The sequence below is a fragment of the Carassius gibelio genome, chromosome B12 (genome assembly GCF_023724105.1).
Source record: "Carassius gibelio isolate Cgi1373 ecotype wild population from Czech Republic chromosome B12, carGib1.2-hapl.c, whole genome shotgun sequence".
Classification (NCBI taxonomy): domain Eukaryota; kingdom Metazoa; phylum Chordata; class Actinopteri; order Cypriniformes; family Cyprinidae; genus Carassius; species Carassius gibelio.
In genome coordinates, this window is record NC_068407.1 from 1,855,647 (window position 1) to 1,882,948 (window position 27,302).

General features: G+C 36.2%; 2 protein-coding genes across 3 annotated transcripts in view; one reads left to right on the forward strand and one right to left on the reverse strand.

The window, feature by feature from the left end:
• LOC127968800 (dedicator of cytokinesis protein 1) overlaps positions 1-27,302 on the forward strand; it is a 197,216-nt gene that overhangs the window by 92,410 nt on the left and 77,504 nt on the right. The window lies entirely within an intron of this gene.
• The window catches only part of LOC127968813 (inhibitory synaptic factor 2A), a 33,774-nt gene that overhangs the window by 5,488 nt on the left and 984 nt on the right, over positions 1-27,302 (reverse strand). The window contains exons 2-3 of the mRNA XM_052570171.1: positions 15,687-16,908; positions 6,827-6,898 (exon numbers count right to left, since the gene is read on the reverse strand). Of these exons, the coding sequence (XP_052426131.1) occupies positions 6,827-6,898; positions 15,687-16,903 (1,289 nt within the window). The 5' untranslated portion in view covers positions 16,904-16,908. The remainder of the gene's footprint in view (positions 1-6,826; positions 6,899-15,686; positions 16,909-27,302) is intronic.

The following is a 27,302-nucleotide window of genomic DNA, read 5'->3' on the forward strand; positions in this document are numbered from 1 at the left end:
TTGAACAGGCTCAAGAGCCGAAGGTTATGTAAGGTGTGTGTGTGTGTTATTGAAGACTCAGCGCGTTTGTTCGGTGTGTGTCTGCCCTTTGCATTCAGGTGCAGCGCAATGCAGCAATTAGCAAATTAATCACACAGCACAACCTGCTAATTATGCCCTTATCAATATTACCATGTTCCTGCTTCAGACAGACATGTACAAATCACTCATTATCTCAATGAGTCTCAAGAAGCTCTTTGATCAAGCCGCTTGATCATCTGGTGCTAGTTTATTGTGCTCTGTAGTTTAATGTTGAAGGAGAGATGCTCTTTGTTGTGATTGTCACCGCCTCACAACAAATACTGTTTTCATTTATTCAATTTATCTTATGTTTGTGAATGTTTGTGGATTATGTAAACCAACAAAAGTGTGTGTGTATATATATATATATATACATATATGTATATGTGTGTATATATATGTGTGTGTGTGTGTGTGTGTGTGTGTAAATGTGACAAATTAAATTTCTCTCTCTGTAAATATTGATACATTGATATTTTAAATATAATAATAAAAATAAAAATATTTAGACTTTTCAGTAAATAAATGCATTTTAACAATTAAATATGCATCTTAACAAAATATATTATTCAAATATAATAGAAAATACTACATGTATATATATATATGTATATATATATATATATATATATATATATATATATATATATATATATATATATATATATATGTATATGTATTTATTTTCCACATCAATAAATGATAGATTTTTTAAAATTTAAATTTATTTAAACTAATTAATCAACAAATATAAGAATGACTGTATGCAAATGACAAATTATATATTTTTGGTAACATCGATAATAAATTCTTATATAATTTTTGTAATTAACTGTTATTCTTTATAAAAAAAAAATCTTATTTTATTTTCATAATTAAATCTGCATGTCCACAATGTATTATTATATAATAAAAATATTATTTAACGATTGCATATTATGAAAAAAAAAAAAAAAATCTTCCAATTCAAATCAGCAAAGTCAGCACAAGTTTTTGTTTCTAATCCATGTTTACACATTTTCTCGCACTGATTCTCTGTGATATATCTTTTTTTTTTTTTAATAACTGACACTCTGTTTTGTGTATTGTGAAAAAGATCATTCTTAGATCTGAAGTATTCAACTCATTTTCGACTTCATAAGCTCTTTATATTTCCATTTAATGGAAGCAATGATTCTGTTCTCTGAATTGATGTGCGGCTCTCTTTCTGCCGAGGCATGACATACGTGTCAATGCTCACAATTTCTAGCTTTCGAATCACAAATCAATGTTTAATATTTCTCTCTGGATCAATACGGTTCTCCACAATATAAACCAGAGCATCATTAGAGAGGAATGCGGTGAAGTGGCCGTCCAGAAAGCATCAATATTTCATTTGCATTAGCGAGCCGAGCGATGCAAGCACAGCGCGAGCCAAACCTGACGTGGTTGTCTTCTGACAGGCCTAGATTTCTCTCTCTCTCTTCCGTTTGCATGGTTTATTTCATTGATCGTTCACCATGTCTCCTCTCCACCCACGACTGTTGTCAAGCGCGAGAGTCCTGATGCTTTTCTGTCTCTGAGCTGTTAATTAGAAGCTGAAAGCCGTTGATAAGGGCCGTATATCCCCGCTCATTGCTCTGCGTGGCGAAGGCTTTCCTTCCCTTCTTCTCTGAGGATGAGGAGTGGTTTGATCTGGCTCTGCTCCTCCTGTTTAAGCTCATTAACGTCGGAGGTCTTCTCATCCCAGCGTTTACACAGGAAACGCATCACTGCGGCGGTTAAGTGTTCGCAGTGACCTGATGTTTTGTGTGCGTGTTTGTCTGAGCGGTAATGAAATCACCACACTTCCAGCTCATTGGTGTCAGTTTCCAGTGTCTTATCTGTTTTTATGCCTATCTCTGGATCATTTAAAAAGTCTCAATGGTTTTTGTTTATGACCCACTTTAAATTTTTTTTTGGTTTTATGTTTAAAAAACATCTAAAGATCTACAAGAAGTGTAGCCTTGTTTAAATATCTTCCACTTATCAACACATTATGCACCGAGTTTAAAAAGGGTCCGTTTGAGTGCATGAACCTTCCCACAATGCATCAGTTTCTTTCCGAACCAGCAACTTTTTTTCTCTCTGTGGAATTTATAATTTATTTCTATTTGTTAATTTAGGTCATTTAGATTTGTATGTTATATGACTTGTGTTAATATGAATGTTATATGAGCATTTTCAGATGTTTTAATGGTTAAAGTTTAGTTGCAAAAGTTTCAAACTGTCTGTTTTAAAGAATCAAGATATGCAACAGTTCATTTGCTTTATCATGAAGTCTCTATGATGCAATTTATTTATTTGGTAAATATGGCTACATATTTGTGCATGCATAAATTATTTACTATTTGTTTAATATTAAATATTTTGTTGAATATTTACATAAAATGTATACATTTAATACATTTTAATTCAATAAAAAAAAAATTAAGTCATAATTTCTTTAAAATCTCTAAATTTTTCTTTAATAGGTAATTATGGCTGTATATTGATTGTTTAATATATATATATATATATATATATATATTTTTTTTTTAATTATAGTAACATTTATGTATTTAATATATTCTAAATGATTGAAATGTTTTGTCTTTTTTTGTAAGTGATAATTTTGCTGAAGTCTGTAAATATTTTTGTATCTAAATGTTTTCTGTAAATAAATATGATGAATGTATTTTTTTTTATTTATTTATTTATTTTATACATACAAACCTGAAACTTTTTACAGTGACAGCATTTGGTGGCTTGAATTTCGGAGTGCTCTGCATGCTAACGTGTTTTAGTTTTATAGCAATGGATTTCTGTAAGTATGTTCAATATATAAACACTGCATATTGATGCATGCAGGAATGCATTTAAAAATCTATATTTGATTTTTAATTAAATGTTATTATTTATTGACTGATAGATTTGTGTTTATTTTTTGTCATTTATTTCATTTCCCAGCCTTGGTGCCTCTTGTGGATTTCAGTATCTTTTATGCTCAGCGTTCGTTTCATTGGTTGGCTGGTGTGGCTGTGATTTGGAAGGATTTGTTAACGTGTTTGTGGTGTTGTCTCTGGCTTCGGAGAGGAAACGCGTCGGTGCCAGAGACAACAGACTGACACGGTGTGTCTCATTAGCAGCAGATGTCCTCTCATCACTCACAGCAGTGTTAGATGTGGACGCTCTGCCGTCTGTCATGTTTGTCAGCGCTCATCCGACCGGATCTTGCAGGCCGCTGTGCGTCACTGACACTCGTTAGAACGGAGAGGAACACGCAAACACACGCTGAGATGAAGAGCACAGGTCAGCGGCCCGATCGTATCTCAGCCTCATTACACTCGGAAGAGCTTTAATCAAACATTCATTATCTCGTCCTTCTCTTTCTCTCATGCACCTAAACATGATCCTTTCTTTTCTTGCTGCCACAAAGCAAGACGTGAAAATGAAGACGCTCTCGTTTCCTTTTTAGCATGGGTTTTGTGACTTTGATCAGGAGTCGAGTCGCTCGTTTAGAATCACTCACGGAGGAAATACTGAGAAATATTTGATGGTAGTCCAGCTGTTAACTAGTGTTTGACACAGTTCCTCGCACTTACACCAGACAATTACGAGAACTTAAGAGTGCAAATATCTGACCAACACACAAACAAAGTTATTTAAATTTGTTTTATTTAAATGTGTGTACATTTACTTTCATGCATTTTCTTACTGAATTTGCATTATTTACGTTTTTACATGTTTAAATATATATATATTTTGTTGTTTACGTAAATATTTAATGTTATTTACTTATTTATTAATATAAATATGAATGTATTTATTTGAATGTTAATGAAATAATTAAATAAAATGATTATTATTATTGGTTTTGTTCATTGTTTTAGTATTTTAACTTCTAAAGACCTGAACTGCAGTTTTTCATCAGAGTGCTGTGTTTAGCACATTTACAAACTAAAGCTGTTTTAGATTTCAAAACCTTCAAGATAGCAGAAAGCATTATTAAACTGTACTTTTTTCATTACATGCACCATAGCTCGAGCCTCTTAGTGTTTTGCACTCAGGCATAGAAAATAATAATATTCACATATATATATATATATATATATATATATATATATATATATATATATATATATATATATATATATATATATATATATATATATATATATATATATATTATAATATTTATATATTTCAAATATTTATATTTATGTATATTGTCAGTAAAAAATGAGGATCAAAAAATGCTAATATTGATGATAGTGATGTATTGTATGAATATATCTTGCGTTCTTATTTAGTATTCTCTCTCTCTCTGTTTGTAAGATATTAATACAGCTGTCCATCATACTTTGCTTCGCTCTATCTACAGATTAAACCGTATCTCTTGAAAGTGTACACACACACACTCACACACACACACACACACACTCACAATACACTCTCAATGCCTGCCAGCTTCACCATGGTATCACTGTAGTATCTATAGCAACCAGCGGCTCTGTATAAAGCCAGAGTTTGAGTGTTAGCATGGAGAACATCATTACTCCAGGAGAGAGAGCGAGAGAGAGAGAGAGAGAGAGAGAGAGAGAGAGAGAGAGTGTCTCTCCGCTGAGCGCTTAAACATCTCTGTAATGTCATTAGCTCCTCTCCCTTCAGCTCTACTCCAATAGAATTACCACACTTCCACTGCACTGTGTGTGTGTGTGTGTGTGTGTGTGCGCGCACGCTTGTACAGATGTCTTTGCGTGGGCCGTTTTGAGTTTTAGACCATCGGATTGAGGACATTGTAAAGTGAGGACATGTTGGCCAGTCCTCACTTTCTGAGGCCTGTTTGAGGGCCAAGACTGGGTTTTAGTGATCAGGTTATAATTAGAAAGGGTAGGTTTAGGGTAAGGGTTTGGGTTTGGGCAAGGCACGGCACTTCTAATGATTAAGAGTTAGGGTAGGGAGCTAGGGATAGCATTGTGTGTGTGTGTGTGTGTGTGTGTGTGTGTGTGTGTGTGTGTGTGTGTGTAATCACATCCTGTCAGATCAGGGTTTGTATTTTACGATCCCTTCAAGTTCTCACTATTAAGCAGTTATCTCTCACCAAATAGAGCCTCGGAGATTCGTTTCAGTCACATTAGGATCTCAGTCTAGTGTGATGAAACGTGATGACATGGTTACCGACAGAACAAAGAGCAGATGACCAATTCTAGCTCCAAGCAGCTCCTCTTCAAGTAAATTGAATGCTGCTAAATCCTCTTTTATGGCTGTGATCTCTTCCCTCTCATGAGTTCAGTGATCACCCCAGGGAGGAAAAAAATATTAATTGAAATTGTCTGTGTGTATTTTTCATATGAATAACATTAAAGGAATGGTCAGGGTTTGATATAAATCATTTGCAGTCCTTCAAAAACAATTGCAGGTACAGTAAGGCAATATGGAATGGAAATGATCTAAACAACTTTACAACTCATATATCGTCTCCTCGCAGGGACTCTTTCTATCTACAGCACTGCTTCGCTGTCCTCTGAGACGCTCCTCACGCTGATGCTCTTCCCTTTGTCCAGCACTTTTTTGGGTTTTGCATGCATGTTAAATGGCTAGTTCCACCAAAAAAGCACAACAGGCGTCATGGAAGTCGTTCGTATGACTCATGTGTTTTCTAGCCTTGTGCAAAACACAGCTTGCTTTCCACACGACAATCTCTCATGACGACTCCTGTCTGTCAATTACCCAGAATCCCTCATGCATGTACTTCAGCTATCATTGTGCTTTAAGAGACAAAAACACAGTGTGAGAAGCGCTTAACAGCCCGACCTTCACACACTCAGACACACTTTTCTGCTGCATTTTTTTATTTTATTTTTTCAGGAAAATGAGTACATCTCTCTTAAGTTCACTCCAATGCTTCGAGAAGAAAAAGAATGTGATCGCTGATTATTGTTGGTGTTTAATTGAGTGATTTATTAAGATGATTTATGATTATTATGATTGAAATGATTTATTATTATTTATTATATTCATTTTGTTATTTATTTATTTATTTTTGGTTTACATTTAGTTCATATGTTATTTTAATATTTTGTTTAAATCTTTAAAATAATACATATAATTAATATTTTATTTTATTTGAAGGATTTTCCGATATTTATTATTGTTATTATTATTATTATTATTATTATTATTATTATTATTATTATTAACTATCTTAATTTATTTGAGGATGAAAACTTAATATATAATAATGATATTAAATCCTGTTTTCATAAGTTTTATCTTTGGTTTTCAAAGCAGATTTGTTAATTCATTCATTCATTTTAAATTTTGTGTATCCTACAAATATTTAAAATCTTGCAGTGCTGCTTCTCAAGTGCATTTATGTATGTATAAACTTTAGTTTTCACAGCAGAAAGCAATCATATGACTTCTGAAGTCTTTAACGCACAACTGATATGGACTTCATTGCTTAAAAACTAAAGAGCTGAATAAATATTCCACAGATATCATGCAAACGTGGAGTGTGACTAAATAGTAACTACGTTTTATTATGCGGTTGCACTTTTCCTACTCCACATCCAGATGATGTTGTGCTAGACTCTGTGAAGAGGGTGTCCCACTTAGGTCCTTTATCGAGTAGCCTACACCTTCCTGTCAGCAGGAGTATTTCCTGTCTTTATCTCGTTCATTACTCACACAATCTGTGATCAGGCAGCAGTTGATGTTTATTAGCGCAGCACGCTTGTGTCTTAAACAAAATAGAGCAACCAACCTGTAAATAATGCATGCGCTGTTCCGACACGTGTCGCAGTTGGCCGTGTCCTGTCCGGTCCGATACGAGAGCCTGTGAGGAGATAAAGAGAGAGAGAGACGAGTCATTCCTCATTATCGGCTGTGTTAGCATTCCTCACAGCGGCGTTCTGCAGAGGACACGCGGGACACAGCTCACAGACTGTCACTGCAATGCTGGATATCAAATCAAGCTGATATTGACTGGGTTTGTGTTTGCTAACAGGAGCTAAACTGTGCTGATGCATGTGGCACATAGCTCTCTCTCTGTGCGGTGTGCTGTCTACATAGGCAGCTGTCTTTTAAGGTAGCATCCTGGCTGAAATGAAACCGCACGAGACTGAATTTAGCAGTGAATTCCTGTAGGTCATGCCAACTAATTATGGAATACTTTATTCAAATGTACAGCAGACACAAATGTTGAATGCATTTGGCTTTTCAAATCAATTTAAATCAGATCAAACTGATCACAGATTTTGATTTATTATTATTATTATTATCATGATGAAATTAAAAAAGGACTAATTCAGCTCTTTTAAGACAAGTCTTCCTATTGAGCTTTCTTTTAGTATATAATAATTTATATGCTGTTTTAGCTGTTTTTATTTGTTTATTGTAATTTACTTAGTTACTAAAATGTTTTTTCCCCTATTTCCTGTTAATCCAAATGTATTAGTATTTTTAAGTAATACATTTATCTCATTTTTTTCTGTTTTATTTGTTTGCTTATTCTTTTATTTTTACCATACATACATTTTACCATAGAGACATTTACTGCTAATTTTCAACAAGGACATTATTAATTAATTTTACAGACATTTTCGTTAACACTTAAACGTAATGCAGTATATATCAATATAAAAAACGCCTTGGAATTTGTAAATGTTTCTGATTGTTAAAATGCTGACTTTATTGCATTTTTGGTTTGTTTATTTATTGTTACTTTATTTTCTTATAGTAAAAAAAAAAAAAAAAAAAAAAAATATATATATATATATATATATATATATATATATATATATATATATATATATATATATATATATATATATATATATATATATATATATATATATATATATATATAAATACATTTTTATTTATTCTACCATACAATGTAATTTCCAGCCAGGACATTATTAATTAATTTCCATTAACTCAATGCTGGGAATGTTTCAGTACGCAGGTAAAGCACCAGTAAATTCCTTCATATTAATAAAGTACATTGTGTCTTATTTTTATGCATATGTTTAAGGTGTAGAATTTGGTCACCTATTAATAGCCTTCATTTCAGGCATGCTTTTAAAATGCTGTCTCCTTGTGACCTTTAACCCTGTATAGAGGCCACAGGAGCATAATTTGAAAGAAGCATGCAACTGTTCACTGTGCATGTAGTTAGTATGTTCACACGAGCCTCCAGCCTGCAGTAAATGTGAAATATGATCTGAGTTTAGACCAGTGGACACTGATTCCTTCCCAGAATCCCTTGTATTTGACCAGAGAGGTGCGATATCATTTCTGCTGGAGATCATCCTCACCTAAAATAGACTGAGCTCAAGGGGAAACAGGAAGTTCATTTGTCAGATTTGTCAGATCTTCCTGAGTTTTTGCCTTTCACTTTTATCAGAGTTTTTTTCAGCTGTAGAACTTTATGTGTAAATATTTGATTCTAAGTGAATTGTAATCAGGCCGGATGTGTGTAATGTTTGTTGGAGCGCTGAGTTGTGTATCTGAATTACTTCATTGCTGTTTTGTACATCAGCAATCAGCTCCATGTCGACGCTCTCAACAGCGTGAAAAACAAAACTGTTATTCAAATGCTGAATAAATTATACAGAATACTAGAATGCATCTCATTCTAGTCACTTAACTGTCACTCACTGGAGGTTTGCACAGTGACGGTTTGAGACTTCCAGATCAGCGCAAGCTCATTGACCAGTGGTGTTTTCCTGAATCTCCAGCATTATGGGAAAATCATGTGTATAGGGATGTATACTCTAGGATGTACATGTGAGTTTGCAGTGTCATTTAAAAGTGATATCATTAAATGATTGCATGCAAAAACACATACGACACACTTTTTTAAATCAATTATTGCCTGCTTAGGATGAGTTGTGTTGTATTCCTCATTTGGATAAAATCATCTGCAAAATGAATGCATGTTCTGTACCATTAGAAAACGTTTTAGAAAGAAGTCTGTTTTGAGCACCAATGCTGCATTTATAGGATCAAAAACATTCAAATTAAAATATAATTGATTTATGTGATGCAAAGCTGAATTTTCAACATCATTACTCCAGTCTTCAGAGTCACATGATCCTTCAGAAATATAATATGCTGATATGCTGCTCAAATATGATTCTTTTTTTATTATTATTATCAATGTTGAAAACTTCAATCTTCAATTAATCTCATTGTTTTCTCTCTTTGAAAAAGTTTTGCGTTTTGCAGGTTTGTCAGACATAAATGTTGCTAGAGCTCTATAATGTTAGCAGTTTTTGATGTATAATAGTGATCTTTCTCTCTGAAGCGACTCAAGCTCTCAGTGTACAGTAGTCCGTGTTTAGGATTGTGCTGTAGACTCGGAGCTGAATATTTCTTACATCTATAAATGCTAAAGTCAATAGCATAAATCTCCTTTTGTCAACAAGGTTTTCTCTGCCGGTGGTGATGTGTGGGGTCTGAAAATTGGAGAAGCTTTCCTTTCACTGTTGGCTGACATTAGTAATTACTGCCTGTCGTCGCAGCGATTGCTTTGCGGGCAGGAAGAAGGCGACCCGTCGACCCGTCTGACGGTCCAGCGATGGAGGGCCAGTGTCAGACTGACGGGAACTCGACGGAGTGATCAGTAGCTCTGATGAGGCATGTATCTCCAGCTCGACTCGGTCCGTCTCTCATTGCTGAAGTATTACAGGATGAACACAAGTTAAGCTGCATTGACAGCATCTCTGGCCTCCTGTCGATTGGCACAGAAAATAATTTACATTCATAATGTCAATGTGTGTTGTTATTTTAAGATATAGGTAATTTTGGTAGTTAAACCACTATTTTGCTTATGGATGTTTAACCCCCCCCCCACAAAAAAAAAAATCTATATATTTATTTATTTTTTTAAGTAATTTATTTTTATTTTTTATGTGCATTATATCATTGAGTATTCATTGATTTATTATTAAAGTCAGTAAACTGATGTTTACCACTTTATTGATTTCTTTAAGGATGGTGCGATAATGCTTATTTTTTGATATTCCATTGATTAATAATTACAAAATGGAAGAATTTCAATTAATTCTTGAAATTGAGAAGTATGTTTAAATGTTGAAAATATGATTTAAATAAAATGGGAAATTAATTTAAAATTAACTACTGTAGTTGTGATGAAATTAGCTTGAAGAAATAATATAGAACGAGTTTTTCCTGCAACTATCGAGTCTTGAAAGTTTGTTTTTATAATTTAGTTTGAACTTGCAGGTGTTTGTCTTACCTTTTAACTTGTGTTTTTTGTTATTTAAATGTGCTTGCATACGGTACAGACCAAATGTTTGGAAACATTACTATTTTTCATGTTTTTGAAAGAAGTTTCTTCTGCTCATCAAGCCTGCATTTATTTGATCAAAAATACAGAAAAAAACAGTAATATTGTGAAATATTTTAAATTTATTCTACTTTGAATTATCATTTATTCCTGTGATGCAAAGCTGAATTTTTAGGATCATTATCACATGATCCTTTAGAAATCATTTTAATATGATGATTCATTATCAAAGTTGGAAACAGTTCTGCTGCTTAATATTTTTTCAGAACGTGATACTTTTTTAGGATACTTTGATGAATAATAATAAAAAAAAGCTATGTTTTTAAAATCTAAATATTTTGTAATCACAACATACACTACTGGTCACTAATTTGTGGTCAGTATTTTTTTTTTCTTTTTTTTTCAATCAATAATCAAAATCAATACTTTTATTCAGCAAGGATGTGTTAAATTGATAAAAAGTGATAGTAAAGAAAATATATTATTTTTTTTTTTTGAATAAATGCAGTTCTTTTTATCCTTTTATTGATCAAATATATTAGACAGCAGAACTGTTTCCAACACTCATAATAAATCAGAATATTAGGATGATTTCTAAATGATCATGTGATCGACTGATGTTACATGTGACACTGAAGGCTGGAGGAATGATGCTGAAAATTCAGCGCTGGATCACAGGAATAAAGTATTTTTTAAAAGTATATTCAAAAATAGAAAATTATTATTTTAAGTTGTAATAATGTTTCAGAATATGACTGTATTTCTGTATTTTTTATCAAATAAATGCAGGCTTGATGAGCAGAAGAAACTTCTTTCAAAAACATTAAAAAAAAAAAAACATTTCCAAACTTTGGTCTGTACTGTACATAATTTGACTTTCATTATTATTTAGCACAATACTACTGTAGTCTAATCTAGCTGGTTGTTCATCTTCAGGTTAATGATCAAATCCAGATATATTATTGTCAAAATGCAAAAAAAAAAAAAAAAAAAAAACGGGACAAAAAATAAACTGGTCCTGCATGTTATTTATCATAAAAGAAAAATAATGTATTTAGTGGTTTATATGTAAAAATGCAATAGGCATAAAAAAATTATGTATATTAGTTATTAGACAAAAAAAAAAAAAAATCAGTTTTAGGCCAGATTTATATCATGTCCATTGTGATCCATACTGAAGTATGCATTTCTACACCGATCCCCTTCTTCCAGTCAGACTCAGATGTGGTTGAATGGTAGAAAATGCATTGTGACCTCAGCCGGACTGAACAGCAAATGGTTCAGTGTGAAACCCCTGCTTCTCTGTGACTCAGTGAGACTGAAACTACAGTCCAGAGCTGATTTTTTAAGCAGTCATTGCCAGAGGGCAGACCACACGACCATTACCTGCACCGGCTCCTTCACAGGTCAAACTGTGGGGCTCATCGTGTTAAAGAGTGGGACACCGATGGCCATTTTGGCTCTAATGAGAGCATGTGAAGTGCTGTTTGCTGATGCGTGGGGTTTATCTGAGGCTAGTTTCCATGCCTAATGGGGACAGTGATGTATAGCGCTGTTGCTGGGAGCCGGAGGTTAGACAGGAGGGCAGGAGGAAGGCAGAATAATGTTTGTCACAAGGCTCTGGCTGCCAGCAGTGATCAGGCCGAACCCTCTGGAGCAGCTGGCACAGCGCAGGACGTAATGTGTTGGAATGTAAAAAGGAAAGTCAATTATGTTGTATTCCAAGAGAGAGAGAGAGAGAAAGAAGACCTTTGGGACGCAAGTTGAATTCTCCCACAAAGGAACCTCTGTTATTGGGCAGCATATTATTTGTGCAGATTGCATCGATTATTAATTTACAGTAACTGTACAGAGAAACAGTTACTGTCAGAAGTATTTATTTTCAAAGCTTTGGGTGACAATATATATAGATATATAATGTCTTACTAATTTTCAGTATGGATGAGTTATGGTAATTATTAATTTAAGTATGTTTGCCTTACGTTTTAGCAAGGGCTGGGTATGAGGGAATGTAGAAATGTCAAGCAGCAGATATATTGTGGCAAAGCAGGAGATATTTACATCATATTTACATTTTTGTAAGCCTTATATGTGTGTGTGTAGATAGATAGATAGATAGATAGATGGATAGATACTTCAAGACACTTGAAGAAACCTTAGGTTAGGATGCAGTCAAAAATAATGCCATATATATTTGATCTATTAACTTAACTAAATTAAATCAACATTTGGTGTGACCACACTGTACGTTAAAAAAGCTTTTGTCCTAGGTGATTTTCAGGAAGCTTTGCAGGTTGGTTTCTTGAAGCATCTTGGAGACACTGGCACAGTTCTTCTGGATTGAGTCTGTCTCAGTTTGTTCTGTTTCTTCATGTTATTCCAGACAGACTGATGATGATCAGATCAGATCTCTGTCTGGAACACTGGCTGTTGTCTGACTGGATTATTAAAATGAAAAAATAATTGGTTATAATTGTGAAATAATATTTACCACTGACATACTACATCAAAAGAAAAGTGAAAATACTAGCGGCCTAAGACTTTTGCACAGTACTATATGTGTGTGTGCGTTTATATATATATATATATATATATATATATGTGTGTGTGTGTGTGTGTGTGTGTGTGTGTGTGTGTGTGTGTGTGTGTGCTTTTTACTGTGATTCATAGTTTAGCTACACAACCGCTATAATTCCCTTTGATCCTGTATCATGTTTTTAGTCAAACACCTCTTTGCATACTTCTTTGTCTGCAGCACGCTTTTGAACATGTTGAAGACTAATACATCAAGCCTGTGGTAATGTAACAGATGTAATTATGAGCACATTCACCTACGTCCTCCAGTCATGTCTTTTGTCACACGAATGACATTTCTGAGTGTGTGGAATGAGACTAATGTTGCATAACCACACAAGCATTGGATGCAGGAAAATGCACTGACCTGAGCTGGGGAATTGAAAACTTGTTGCATTGCCTGGAGAATACATTAAAATATTACTTAAAGTGTAATATCTGGAAAAACATTATCTATAAGAAATCTCTTATATTTGCTCGGGTAATGTTAGAAAATTCTCTCTCTGAAACCAAAGCTGAGTTTCATTTGTTCAGATCATCTACTTGATCAGTGGTTTACGAAACCCTCTTGCTGTGACCTTAATTGTGCTTCGAGTATATAAAATAGACATGTAGTGTTGCAGGTAATTAATGCAGTTTTTAATCACCATCCTGGAGGGGTTCTAGTGTTTGCATCCCAAAGCATGTGTGTGTGTGAAAATGCAGGAAAATAAGTCTGTTTCCTGTGCAAACTTCATTTTTCATTTATCTTGACCTAACCGGTCTGAAACATTAGATTATTTCTGTTTCTCTCTAAATTGCATGCAAACTGATCTCATAAGGGGCTTACTCAATGTAGTACAGTTTTTTTGTGTGTAAATGCTGAACTAATCAGTATGTTATGCTTAGCTGGGTGGGATAAAGCCAAATGTGGCATTGGAATATTTTAAAGCGATAGTTTAGGCTGATTTGCATGATATCCTGCTGTGGGAATGAGCTGGTTTATCATTGATTGGCTCTGACTGTAGATATTCAGCTGTTATGCATGTAAATATCCTGCTTGTGTAGCTTACTAGTTAGTGTCTGTGATATTTCCCATTCGGACTTGTTCATTTCATCTAAATATACTGCAAAATCTTTTTCTTTGTGAGGTACAGTACATTTTATTGTCTTTTTCTACTCTCTTAAAAAAGGTTTGTCATTGCTTAATGCCTCTGCCCCGATTTGGAGCGGATTCAATTGTTAGATTAAATAGGCACTCTCGAAAGTAGAAGGCTCTTGGCATCATTAAGTAAGTAGTATTTAGAAGGCCTCTAGCAAATTTCCCATGTTGAATGCAAGGTGATAAAAGTCAATATGAAAAAGAGCGTTGCCCCTGAAGTCTTGCTAACCGACCAAAGATGCACTTATACATCCTAATTAGACCTGCTATAGCAGTCAGTTTAACAATTCTTGGACGTTATTTAATGTTTAGAAAACCATAGAGACAACCAAAGTCATCAATTTTAGGTCAACTTTCCAAACAGTGTACATTCGTTCGTTGGAGCATTCAACACATTGTAGTTGGCATGAGTTGAAGATGTTTAGTGTAACCTGTAAGGAAATGCAATTCTGCTTAGTGCAGTTCTGTTGGCACAATTTTATTTTTATAAAAAAAGTGTTGCCCTTAAATCTTACTAACCAACCAAATATGCATGTATTAATCCTCATAAGACCTACTATAGCTATAGAACCAAACAATGGCTCTGGAACTAACGTTTTTGTTATTGGAATACTTTCTTGTATTTCATGCATGCATTGGAAACTTACAAAGTAATCCATCTTTATGTCAACTTATAGAACAATGTGCATTGTGGTTCACATTGTAGTTGGCGTGCATTGTGGATTTTTCAATTACTACGTCACAGAATTTCTAAACAATGTGCTACACTTAAAGTTACTAACCAATTACAGCTATACTCATCTATCCACATTAGGGCTACCGGATGTATTGTTTTCTGTGTTGAAAACATTTCTTGTGACAAAACCAAAATGAACCAGCTTTAGGTCATCTTTACAAAAAAAAAAATATGTATTGTGGTTCACTTGCACATTTAACACATTGCAGGTGGCATTTGTTGGGAATGTTTGGAGAAACCTGTTTGGAAATGCAATTCTGCTTCTGCCTTCCCATATACAGTAGTCTTGCTAATCAACCAAAGATGCACTCATCCATCCAAATTTGACCTACTTTAGCTGTTTGAGAACCAATCAATACATGAAAATGAAGTAATATATTCTATTCTATTCTATTCTATGCATCGAGCTATCCAGTGTAATCCTCCTTTAGGTCAACTTTCTGAACAATGTGCATTGTGGCTCAATGACACTTTCAACACCTTGGGGAAACCTATGAAGAAATGCACTTCTGCTTGGTGTAGTTCTGTTGGCACAGAATTTTATTTTTATGAAATAGAGTGCTTCCCTTGGAGTCTTGCTAACCAAACAGAGCTGTACTCATCCTTCCTAGTTAGACCTGCTATAGCAGTTTGAAAACCAAACAATACGTGGGACTGACGTGATATTTTCTTTCTTGGATTAGTTTCTTTGTATGCCATGCATATCGAAACAACCAAAGTAATCCATTGTGCTTCAACACATTGCATTTGACCTGTTTTGGGAAACCTGTGGGAAATTGCAATTCTGTTTGATGCGGTTCTTTTGGCATATTATTTAATTTTACTCTTTGCATGCTGGTTAAAATACATCATCTTACCCTTCTCTATGAGCTTCTCCTTTTTCCAGCTCCTGAATGACACCCAACAGCACTTTGATGGTTTCCTGGCTGGAGCTGATCATGTTTTCCATGGCCTGGAGCTGCGCTTTAACATCCCCATCCTGATTGACAGGCACTACCTGCTTGCACGCCTCATTCTCCGTCTGTATAGTTTCTGCTCCTGTGCTGCCCCTACATGGAGGCGCGGGCATAGGAACGGCTTTCGTGGAGACTGGAGTCAGTGGTACCGCCGCCTCCATGGCCCGCAGTGGTCGAGCAGACAGCGTGCCCATGTGGCACTGGACCTGCGTCGTGCAACTGGTCCGCGGCAGCGTCTGCGACTGCAGGCCATTGAGCTGCAGAGTCTTTTTGCGTTTGCTCCGCTCGGACGGACTCTCCAGGCATTCCACCTGCGTGAGAGAGTTCCATGCAATAGGACCCATCACTTTGGAAGAGGAATCCTCTAGAATATTCCCACCGCTCTCCCCAGAGTTCAGCAACTGCAGCTTGCCTGAGCGATCAAGAGTTCCAGAGTCTCTCTGGAAGCCCTTACTGGGTTTACTTCTGACGCTACAAATCTGATAGTCCGAGTTGTCTGTTCCCACTGCGGACCCATCTGTCGCACAAGGAAGAACCAAAGCATCCGAACACGGTCCGTCTGTTCTCTCCAGACAGTCCCTGGCTTGTGGGTGTTGCTCTATAGTTGCGACACATTTGCTGGTGTGCATTAATGCTCTTGTTTTCCTCACATTTTGAGTGGGTACACACTCCCTACCTGCCTCGGTAGCTTTTGCCCTCTTTACATCAATAACAAACCCATCGTCCTGATCCTTATAGCTCTCCACAACAGCGGAATGCTTGACCGTATGTCCTTTCTTCCGGTCAAATGGAAAAGTCTGGTAACGCTTCCTAAGGTCCGGTGATGTTTGGACTCCGGTGCTTTTAGTGACATTGGGGATTGATCTGCGAGCTGGGACAGTCATGTACTTGCGGTAAGCCACCTTGTAGACCGGCTTTCCCCCTCGGGCCGCAGCAGCCTGTTCATTCTGTGCCTCGCAGATGTCCTTGAAGCGCACCTGAAGGGCTTTGTTGCGTTTGCGCACATGTCTGCTGTCGTCCGATGATCCTTTGACCTCCAGGGCCATGGAGGTTGCCGTTGCCTCCGAGTCAGATTCAGAGTTGGTGAGCATGCATTTACCAGCGTCCTTGCTCACCATGGTTCCTGCAAACACAATATTATTAGTTGGGAAAGTAATTTTTTTGGTGACCCATACTTAGAATTCATGCTCTGCATTTAACCCATCCAAAGTGCAGGCACACAGCAGTGAACACACAAACCGTGAACACACATCCGGAGCAGTGGACAGCCATTTATGCTGCAGTGCACGGGGAGCAGTTGGGGGTTCGGTGCCTTGCTCAAGGGCACCTCAATCGTGGTATTGCCGGTCCGAGACGCGAACCCACAACCTTAGAGCTTAGGAGTCAAACTCTCTAACCACTTCCCACTTGCCTTTAGTATCTGTATCTTGCATGCAGTTGTATTAGTAGTTTAGATTTCTGTGCTTAAATGATCTGACACAAATGTGAAAATAATCATTCATGGAACCAGAAAAGGGCACAGCTGCAACATCCTTCATCCCCAGACTCTATGAACATTTCATACAGCGAATTAACGTCCTTTCGTTCACTAACCTGCTCGGTTTGTTTGTGATGAAATTTATGGAGCAATCTCATGAGTGTTGTCTTAGCCCATGACTTGTTTGTCTCTGACAGTTAATTGCATCTCTTAATCTTGTGTGTTCTGGAGCGACCGCGCACAAGGAGAATGATAGGAGTGAAAGCATGTCATCTGTCTACCTCCCTGGAGTTCACCATCCCTCAGCTAACTAATAGAAAGAGAGACACTGCTTGCCTTGTGATTCAGCATCATCGCCCTGACAAACACTCCCAGCTTCCCTACGAGGCCTGTGTGTCAAACTGCCTTTTTTAGTGCCTTGATTTGTGCATTCTTTTCTGGAAATATGGGAGTGTGTCGATGCTGTATGTAGGTATGCATCTATCTATCTATCTATCTGTCTGTCTGTCTGTCTGTCTGTCTATCTATCTCTATCTATCTATCTCTCTATCTCTCTCTTTTTCTTTATGTCTCTGTCTGTCTCTGTCCTACCTAGCTACCTACATCTGTATCCATCTATCTATATTAGAAAACATACTTTATTTTTCTAATTTACTCAGTGAGATCCAAAAACTGCCTGTTAGCCAATTTACCCCAAACTACTTATGTCCCATGTTTAACCACGATAGAGACTTCAGTGGCAAATTCCAGAAGATCTGATCAAGATGAGGGTGCTCTCAGCGGAAGCTCACATCTCCGAAAAACATCAAAGCGAATTTTCAAATCAATGGCATCTTTATTAATCGACCGCATATTTGAAGCCTGCCTAAAAACTCTTAAAATTACATTCTGTGGAACAAAAACAGTACTATTTGTCAAATTATATTTGATTTGGGTGTGCCATGACACTCGCTTTGAAAAATGCTGTGAGTTGAGTGATCCAAATGGTGAAACGTTTGGAGTGCTGTTATTACTAGAATATAACATAACGTGAAAATACTCTCAGCCAATTAGATTTGAGAACAAGCTGGTGTGTGTTTGTGTTGTCTTCAATAAGCCAAAAAAAAGCTCACGTTACTCCTGGAATAGTCTGGAATAGGTTTCTCATGCACATGTGTAGACAGCAGAATAACAATCCATACAGGAACAGCATATGTTATCAAAATTCAATGGTATGTAATCTAATGGAGTGTGGATTCCTCTGCGGCTTTAGAAGCAGGTTGATCTCAGAGTTACTTAGCTGCACTTTCTGCAGGAGTGTCATGTTGAGCGTCTCTAATGCTTTCTGCACTATTGGATTATGTCTATTACTGTAAATCATTTGTTAAGGGCCTCGAGGAAGGTGAGATAAACTGGTGGTGACAGACCCTCGGCAACTAGCCGTCTTCCTGACCCATTCGGGATCGATGTGAGCTGCAGATATCATTACAAACCTTCAATACAACAGCCAAACATGTGCTGGCCGAACAACACGCAAACGAGATCGATACGGCTGCTAGGAGTCATGGGATTGTATTAATACTTTAAATCGAATCCGCAGTTGTCTAAACATCGTAGGCATCTCTCTTCCTCCTCGTTCCCGCTCTCTTCTGAGTGTGATGTATTACTAGTGTAACCCGGTTGTCAGGGAAAGCCCATCCCAAATGCATTTCCAACTCAATTAATCAGAAAGGGTACTGCTGATGGCTCGAGTCCCCCCAAAGAAGCATTAGCAGCCCTGGGATTATGTAAACAACAAAGCATGACTTTATTTACATAAGACTCTAAAGAATTAATTCATCAAATTATATTTTCACAGTTGCCTGGTGTTTGATATTGTGGTATCTTAGCAACAGTCGAGTGGTTTTCTCTTCCTGGACTTTGTCAACCTGAGCTCTTGAAAATCAGCTTTATCTTTGAAGACCCTGAAATGAAAGGTGGAAGACGGTAAACTTAAAAAAAGTGATTTTATTTGCACACTGCTTTCATTAGTGCTGCTTGATATGGCGAGAATAACTATTGCTGTTAGTCATGCTTTGAGTTGACTGTTTGCGTTAGAGATGAGCGTACCCTCGAATCACGCGGCTAGAGCGACTGAACATAAGATTTGGACGAAAAACTGTATAGCGACAAAGCAACTGCATAGCTTCCAGGGTTGTGTTTCATTCCGAGTTTTATATTATTGGATTTTATTTTATGCACCATTCTGTATTGAATTGAGAACAATTTTCAAGTAAATGAATTTGAATTTGGTAGCAAACAGAAAGGCGATTTAAATTTAAATGTATGGAAATAATAGTTAATTATGTATTATTATTATTATTATTATTATTATTATTATTATTATTATTATTATTATTATTATGCAGCATCCTTAATTGAATTGAGAATGCTTTATCAAATTAAATTAAATTCTAATTCAGTTTTGAATTTTCACTTTGAGGTAGCAACCATGATTGCAGTTTAAATCTGAATGTACAGTAAGGAAATCATAATTTAATTGTAATTATTAAAATATCTTTTGATAATAACAACAACAAGAAAAATAAAAATAACAATATTTTATTAATATATTATCAATAGTATACCTAATTCTGAAGTTAAAACAAACATTAATTTGAAAGGTAAAATTAAACTGAATTTAAATTTATACAGCCTTAATTATTATATATATATATTTTTTTTGGTATTTTAATTAATTCGTTTTATTTGTACTTGAAAAGCTAAACAATTAACTTAAAATGTTAGCCTTTTATATTTTGAAGGTTTGGATATTTTGTGGAGGGATGGATGGACAGAAATGCTACCTAATTTGTATTCCGTAATATATATTATCATATTTAATTAATATCATGGTGAAAGCAAACTTCAATTCCCAGAATGCATTACCTTTTAATTAGTCTAAAAATTAAATTGCAATTCAACTTGCTGGTGGTTGTGGCTAATGAAATTTAAATTCACACTGATGACTCTATTGCTAATTTGACCCTGACCTAGAGAACTTTGGCATCTAGCAACTACGTAAGTAGCAATGTCACCGCAAAGAGCACAGCCATTCTTCTGGACAAGGCTCATTGTTCAGTAAATCTTGCATCTATGTGTCATTTATAATACAAACAGCCACACGTGAGATGTGTGAATGGTTCGTCTCAAGTTGATATGTAATGAAGTCACAGCTGGCTGTGAATGGTAATCACTGTAGATCATGATGTGTTGTGTGAAGCGTACAGACCAGCAGACATGTATCCAAGCACGAGTCGCTACTGTTTGTGTGTCTTCAATTAAAGAGCCACATCTGTTCAGTCACACGTGAGTCTCTGCAGGCTTTGGTTGTAAGACGGTGAATCGTAACTCATCGAAGTCGCCTGAACCTTTAGTTCTGTGTTCTACAGCAAGCTCTTCACTTTTCCTGGTGACATGTTCATCTGCCTAACACTGCTGCTTTCTCCTGCCAACTCTAACTAGAGGAGTTCAAACACACTCATGCATGGATGAACGGACAACTTGTCCTCGTTCCTCTTCAGTTTCCCCCAAAAATCAAGTGAACTGACCTGTAAACTTTCATCTGAGACCTTAGTGTCTCTCCTCATTCCTTATTGATTTTTCTTCCTACTCTCCAAGATGTACTAGTCTTTCATATGGCAAAAAAAAGTGTTTTCAGTTTTTTTTTTTTTGATTATCAATAGTATTACTTAAGAAGTGTGATTACACCACATTAGTTGTGGTAGTATTGAAATTTAAAGAATCCTTTTTTCTATTTATTTATTTATTTTTATTTTTTTTGACAATATTACTTTTATATTTAGAAATAAAATGGTTGTTGCACCACAATTCAAAGGGGAATATTTTAATTGCACTTTTACATTTAGGTAATTTCTTTACCAAAGCAATATTAAAATGTTATTTTTATTTTGTTATTACAAATTTAGCAAAACACTGACCTTCAGATTTTTTGCAATGATTACAATTATTATTATTATTACTTTTGCACTTGAAAGTAATGTGGTGCATCACATTCATTGTCTTTGACCATTCGTTTGAAGATTAATATTTTCAGTGAAAAACAACCTTTATTTGTCTTTTCTTCACACAATGCTGGCTGTCTTGAGTTTTGACTTGTGGATTACTTTTGTGATGCTTTGTCAGAAATTGATGGAAAAGAGCTTTGTATTTTTTGAGTTTTCAGGACCTTCATGTGCTTCTCCAGTGTTGACCTGCAGCTTGTGTGTGTTTTCTGATCGAGGTGTTTAATGTGTTCTGGCTCGTTTCCTCAAGCGCAGTCAGGATGAGGGGTTTAATTTGGCCATCTAGTAATGTGCATGTTAAGAATGTGCTTTCGGGTTTGATAACAGATAAAATCAAATTGGTTAATTAAATTGGACTCGTAGCATTTTACAGGAACCTCGGGTCATATCTCATATTCATCCTCCTACAACTATGAGCGTTAATAAAACAGGAAATCCCTTCCCTGCTCGATTTCTTTCTTTTCTTGCTGACAGGAGCATGTGTTGTTGAGCACAGGGTGTCCTAAAACACTGCAGGAACAAATGAAAGCGTGTGGGGCCGAGAGCTCACCCTAATCCAGCTTTAGCTGCTGCCTTTCTGTTATTTATTTATTTGGTTTGTCTGCTGGGTTTTCTGCTGGTGATTCCCCCTGCAGGATATTATTAGTGTGCTTTCTCAGAATGAGGCCTGTTCACATTCGACGCAGAAAAAGAGTTCATATGCATGTGTAATATGACCAGGATGTAGTTAAAACAGTCTCTATTTTCAGCACTTTTCATCAGATGAGGGTTTTTTGTGTCAATCATTTCAACCAAACCATCAATTTCTTCTCTTGTAACTCTTGTGCTGTATGATGCTAATACCGAGATGTTTTAATAGCAGATTAATCTATTCATTACTTAGAAGCCTTCATGCGGCATTTTTATTATTACAAAATATATTTGTGTTAATTATTTCTAAGTATTTGTATTCTCTACAGTCGATACCGTGCTGCATTTAATGAAAATAAGCATTAATTTAGTAAAAAGAGAAAAAAAGGAAAGGAAAACATGCTTTGAACATTTTTAAATAGTTTGCATTATTTGAATTTTATGAAGTACAAAGTATAAAATATTTTTTTAATTGATCTATGTTTTTGATTCAGTAAAAAGGATAGAACGATAATTCTACGTGTGAAGAAAATGAAATAATTTTTGTGTGTTAGAATGTATTTGTGTGCACGATGGACTACAGATATGCAAAGTATAACATTGTGTTTGTGATGGTATGGCGGATATTGTGAGTATGATCCCTTCTGCATTAAAGCCAGAGTATGGAGTCAAATCCTTTGTCCGTTAATCGTTTCTCTAATGCCATAAGATGAGGCCGTCCATCTGAACGGCTGCTATTAGAGGATTGTGCTTCTAATAATTGTGGCTCTCTGATGCTAGAACACTTTAATGATGCGGCACTGTCAGACTAGAGTTAGTGCGCTTGCTGTCCTTCCATTAGATGCATCTCTTTAGCCGGTCTGTAAAGCGTTACGCTCAGGTGGAGAGAAGACTCCTTAAACGCTGACTTTACTGCAGCGAAAGCTCAGAGATCATCACATCTGCCCTGCGTTTTAGTCCTTTAAATATGCATTCATCAAGCATAATGCCCCGCCACCTCACTGAAGCTCTGAAGATGAAGCATTATGACATTTCGGACTATTGCTGTGCACATTTACTAATGATAGCATAGACGGATGGAGAGATGGACGGCTCACTTTCATTCAGTCATTGACAAACAGTAGATCATGTGCATTCAGATATGAAGATTTATGAGCTGAAATGTAATTAGTTGCTGTGAAGGATTCGTTTGACTGATTGATTCAATATGGTAATTGAGTTTGAATCTTTTTGATTTGTTAAAAGAATCAGTTCATATGAGTCATTTGTGATTTGGATTATGTGGATGGTGCCATATGTGATGGATGGATGGATGGATGGATGGATAGAGATGAATGATTTATAGGAGTCATTTGTTTTTGAAATGGACTGTTCTAAATGTTCTGTATATTATTAATGTGCTAAAAACAAATATTCTCAGAATCAGTAGATTATCTATCTCCTGTATAATCGTCTCTGAGATGATTTTTTGATGTTTTGAGTTTGACTCTTCTAACTTCAGTTCAAAAAAGTGATTTGTCTGAGTATTTGATAAGGCTGAGTGTGGCATATGTTTTTGGATGAGCTAAAAAATGATTGGTACATGCGATCATTTGTTTGTGAATTAGAATGAGCTGATTGTGCTGTGTGTGTCGATTCGAAAGACAAATGATTCTTTATTCTGCTCATAATAGTCGTTTGTTTCTGAATTGTACTAGACCAGTTGCATGGTATGTTTCTGATTCCCTGAAAGGAAGCAGCTCTCTAGAGTCATGTGTTTGTCAGCCGGACTACACTGTTTGTTTTTGTGTGTGCAGACCGTGAGGACCAATCGATAGAGAGATGTGGAAGGATTATCAGCGCTACATGGTCGTTTATATCTCCTCACATTTGGTTCAGAACACAAGCCCACGACAACAGTGAAGATCTATATAAAACAGATCACTATACATCCAAATCTGATTTATCAACTAAAGTGTAAAGATTTGATGCACTATATGATCTAATACTATGAATAATGTGTGTTTCAAATGAAAGTGGAAATGAATCAAAGCGTTTAGTGGAGTCAGAGCCTGATCTGCCCCGCTGACCCTGAACGGATTTCTTCTCCGGCTTTGCTGAGAGCTTTTACTCTATTTAGTATTCAGCTCTGATAGACCTGCAGTATTTTGAGGAAGTCGCTGGTGTACAGGGAACTGTATCTGACTCAACGCTGAGTAGTAAAACATCTCACCCCAGAGCTTTACACAAACACACACACACATGCGGAGCCTAAGCTCTTAAACATTTTTGATTAAGGTTCTTGTGGATGTTTAACCGAGACTTTGCTGCTCAGGAGAGGGGTCAGATTAGCACTGTCTGCAGTGTATTATCTCTCTGTCTGTCAGTTAATGTCATGGAGAGGCTCTCTGTGGAGTTTCAGACAGCGGGGTGCAGCTTCCATTACCCACAATGTGAGATTCGGGATGGAGAATGAGAGCAGAGATGCATTGTGTGATTGTCCTCCAGCTATACATCGAAACAAGACTAATTCAGCCAGCAAACATTAGCACTGATGTTTAATGTGCAGTGTGGTTCATGAAGGTGTGCAGATGTAGCATCTGTAAATTGGTTGCTGCTGGAGACCAGGTAACCAGAACACACACACACACACACACACACACACTGCACTCAATACATGTGTTTGTGTGAGATTGTTGTTAGATGTACACAAGGAGCCCTGGGTAAATGCATTGTTTTTCAGGTGTTTGTGCGCTCCATGTTTGCACTGAGAATAAAATGTGGTGTAGGGTTTACTTTGAAGTTATTTTCACTCAGCAATTAATAGTAAATTTCAAAAGTAATTCAAAAGCAGTTTAAAATAAATATTGTTAGATTGTTATGAATGGATGGATGTATGGATGGGCAAGGAATAAAAAGGGATGGATTGATGACAGGAAAGAGAAAAATGGATGGATGGAAAGAAAGAAAAAGATGGATGGATGGGTGGATTGATGGATGGAAAGAAAGGAAGATGAATGGATGAGGAAAGAGAAAATGGATGGAAGAAATAAAAACTGGTGGATGGATGGATGTCAGAAGAAGAAAATTAATGGATGGATTGATTGCTATAGAAATAAAGATAGATTGATGTCAAGGAAAAAGATGATGGATGGATGGATGGAGGAAAGGATGGATCAATTGATGGATGCATGGCAAGATATAAAGATGAATGACAGGCAGTTAAGAAACAGATGGATGGATGAAAAGAAAGATGAATGAGAGAAAAATAAAGAAAAATGGATGGAGAAAGAAAAAGAAGTAACAAATGAAAGAAGCAACAAAAGGAAAATGATGGATGGAAAGAGACTGAAAAATGGATGGGATAAAAGGAATGAAAGTAAGGTGGACAATGGAAGAAAGGAAGGAAGCAAAGAAAGAAAGATTAACGGATGGTGAAAGGGAAAAATAAAGATCAATGGGTAAAGAAAGAAGGAGAGTAGGATGGATGGAAGAAAAAAAATTATATTAATTTCCTCATTTTGTGATGAAATGTCAGTCTCTAATCTGATTTAGTGGCTTTGTGTTTCTCAGTCTTCTCTTCCCAGGTTCAGTGAGGGTTTGAGGATGAATCCAGTTTGGATTAAAGTTCAGATGTACAGTATAACATCAGAGCTGGATGTTCAGATGTCTAGATGTTTCTTCCCAAGCTGGCGACTGTTGGTCAGAACAGCTGCGTGGAGCAGGTCTCTTGATAAGGCCGAGATGGCCATATCAAAGTCTGAATCTCTTTAGATTCCAGGACTGTTGTGACCTCTCCTCGTCTGCGGTCGTACAGTGAGCAAACAGACTGGTAATAAAGCCATGACCACATTAAAGACCGCATCTGGCTTCCTCGTGTCCGTGGCTGCTGTTTCTGAGTGTGAGGCAGGTGAAGAGCGAGACGGCGAGTCTTTAGGCTCCTCACGACTCAGAGTCACGATCCGATTCCAAAAGGTTTCTTAATGCGTCTCAAGTGTTCGGCTGTGGCGTGGGGTTTATTAACTCTGCCAAGATCTATGACCTCCAACTCTGTCTTTGTCAAGCAGCGTATATTGATGCAGAACGGCATTTACTGCGGCACGCTTTAGTGTTCGGCTTAAACTTGGACTTGTTCTTGACTTCTGAACGATCAGCTATTGAATCTGTGGTATGTATTGTCCTGCAGTGTTTCTTAAAACATAGAGGTCATGCATGTTGGTTGGATGTTGAAAAGCTTATTTAGGCCTATTATCTATGTACTGTTGAGTTATATGTCAATCTTATGCTCATTACTGGTTGTTTGTTTATTTATTGTTTTTATTCTTTTCACAATGCAGTTCAGTAATGTAAATTTGGCATTCAATAATTATCTGTCTTTGTGTCCTTCTCTCTGTCCAATGTGACTGTGTGAATCACCCAGCTTACTGTACAGTAGGTGACTGACCATCATAATTCAGTATGCATCATTCTCTCTGTGTGTTTCCTCTGGTATCTGATTGAGGATGTACAGTAAACTGAGTATGGGAGTGTTTCAGACAGAAATGACAGTTGTGATCCTTAAAGTAGAACCCAGATAAAGTCTCACTTTATCCTTCTCATGCTCATTCTCTCTCTCTCTCTCTCTCACACACTCACACACACAGACTAGAGTGTGTGTTGGCGAGGTTTTTCCTGACTTGTGGCCGATGGGTTTGTGCTCTGAGTGTTGGATTGGTCTCTAGTGCTAACAGGCAGTATTTATCTCTATTATGCTCTTGTTATGGGCCTTTCATCAGCTCAGTTGAGCCATTGACACTTTTAAAGACCTAGTTCAACTAAAAATCTAAACCCTGTCATTGTTTACTTACCCTCATGTTTTTGAAAACCTGTATTACTTTTTGTTTCTGAAACATAATTCGGAATGTGTATTCAATGTGTATTTTTTTTTTTTTACAATTCATGTAGTGACCACTCTCTGAACTCCTCTGCATTGTGAAACGCGCAAGAACCCATGCAAGACGCCACTGAAGAAGTCTCAAATGCTCACCAGTGCTGCAGTTATAATAAAAAAAACTTAATAATAAAAAAAATCTAATTAAATTAAAATTATAAGTAACAGTAAAAAATAAGCAACAATTTCTGAAGGATGTTGTGTAACAGAAAACTGGAGTAATGATGCTGATAATTTAGCTTTGCATCAAAGGAATAAATTACATTTTAAAATATAGTCACATATAAAATAGATAATTAAAATTGTAAAAATAAAAAAAATATCTCCTATTTTTTATGTATTTTTAATTAAATAAATGCAGCTTTAGTGAGCTTAAGACACTTTCTTCAAAAAAGTTAAAAGATTCCAAACTTTTGACGTATAGAGGAAATAAATATTTATATAGTATAACATAATGC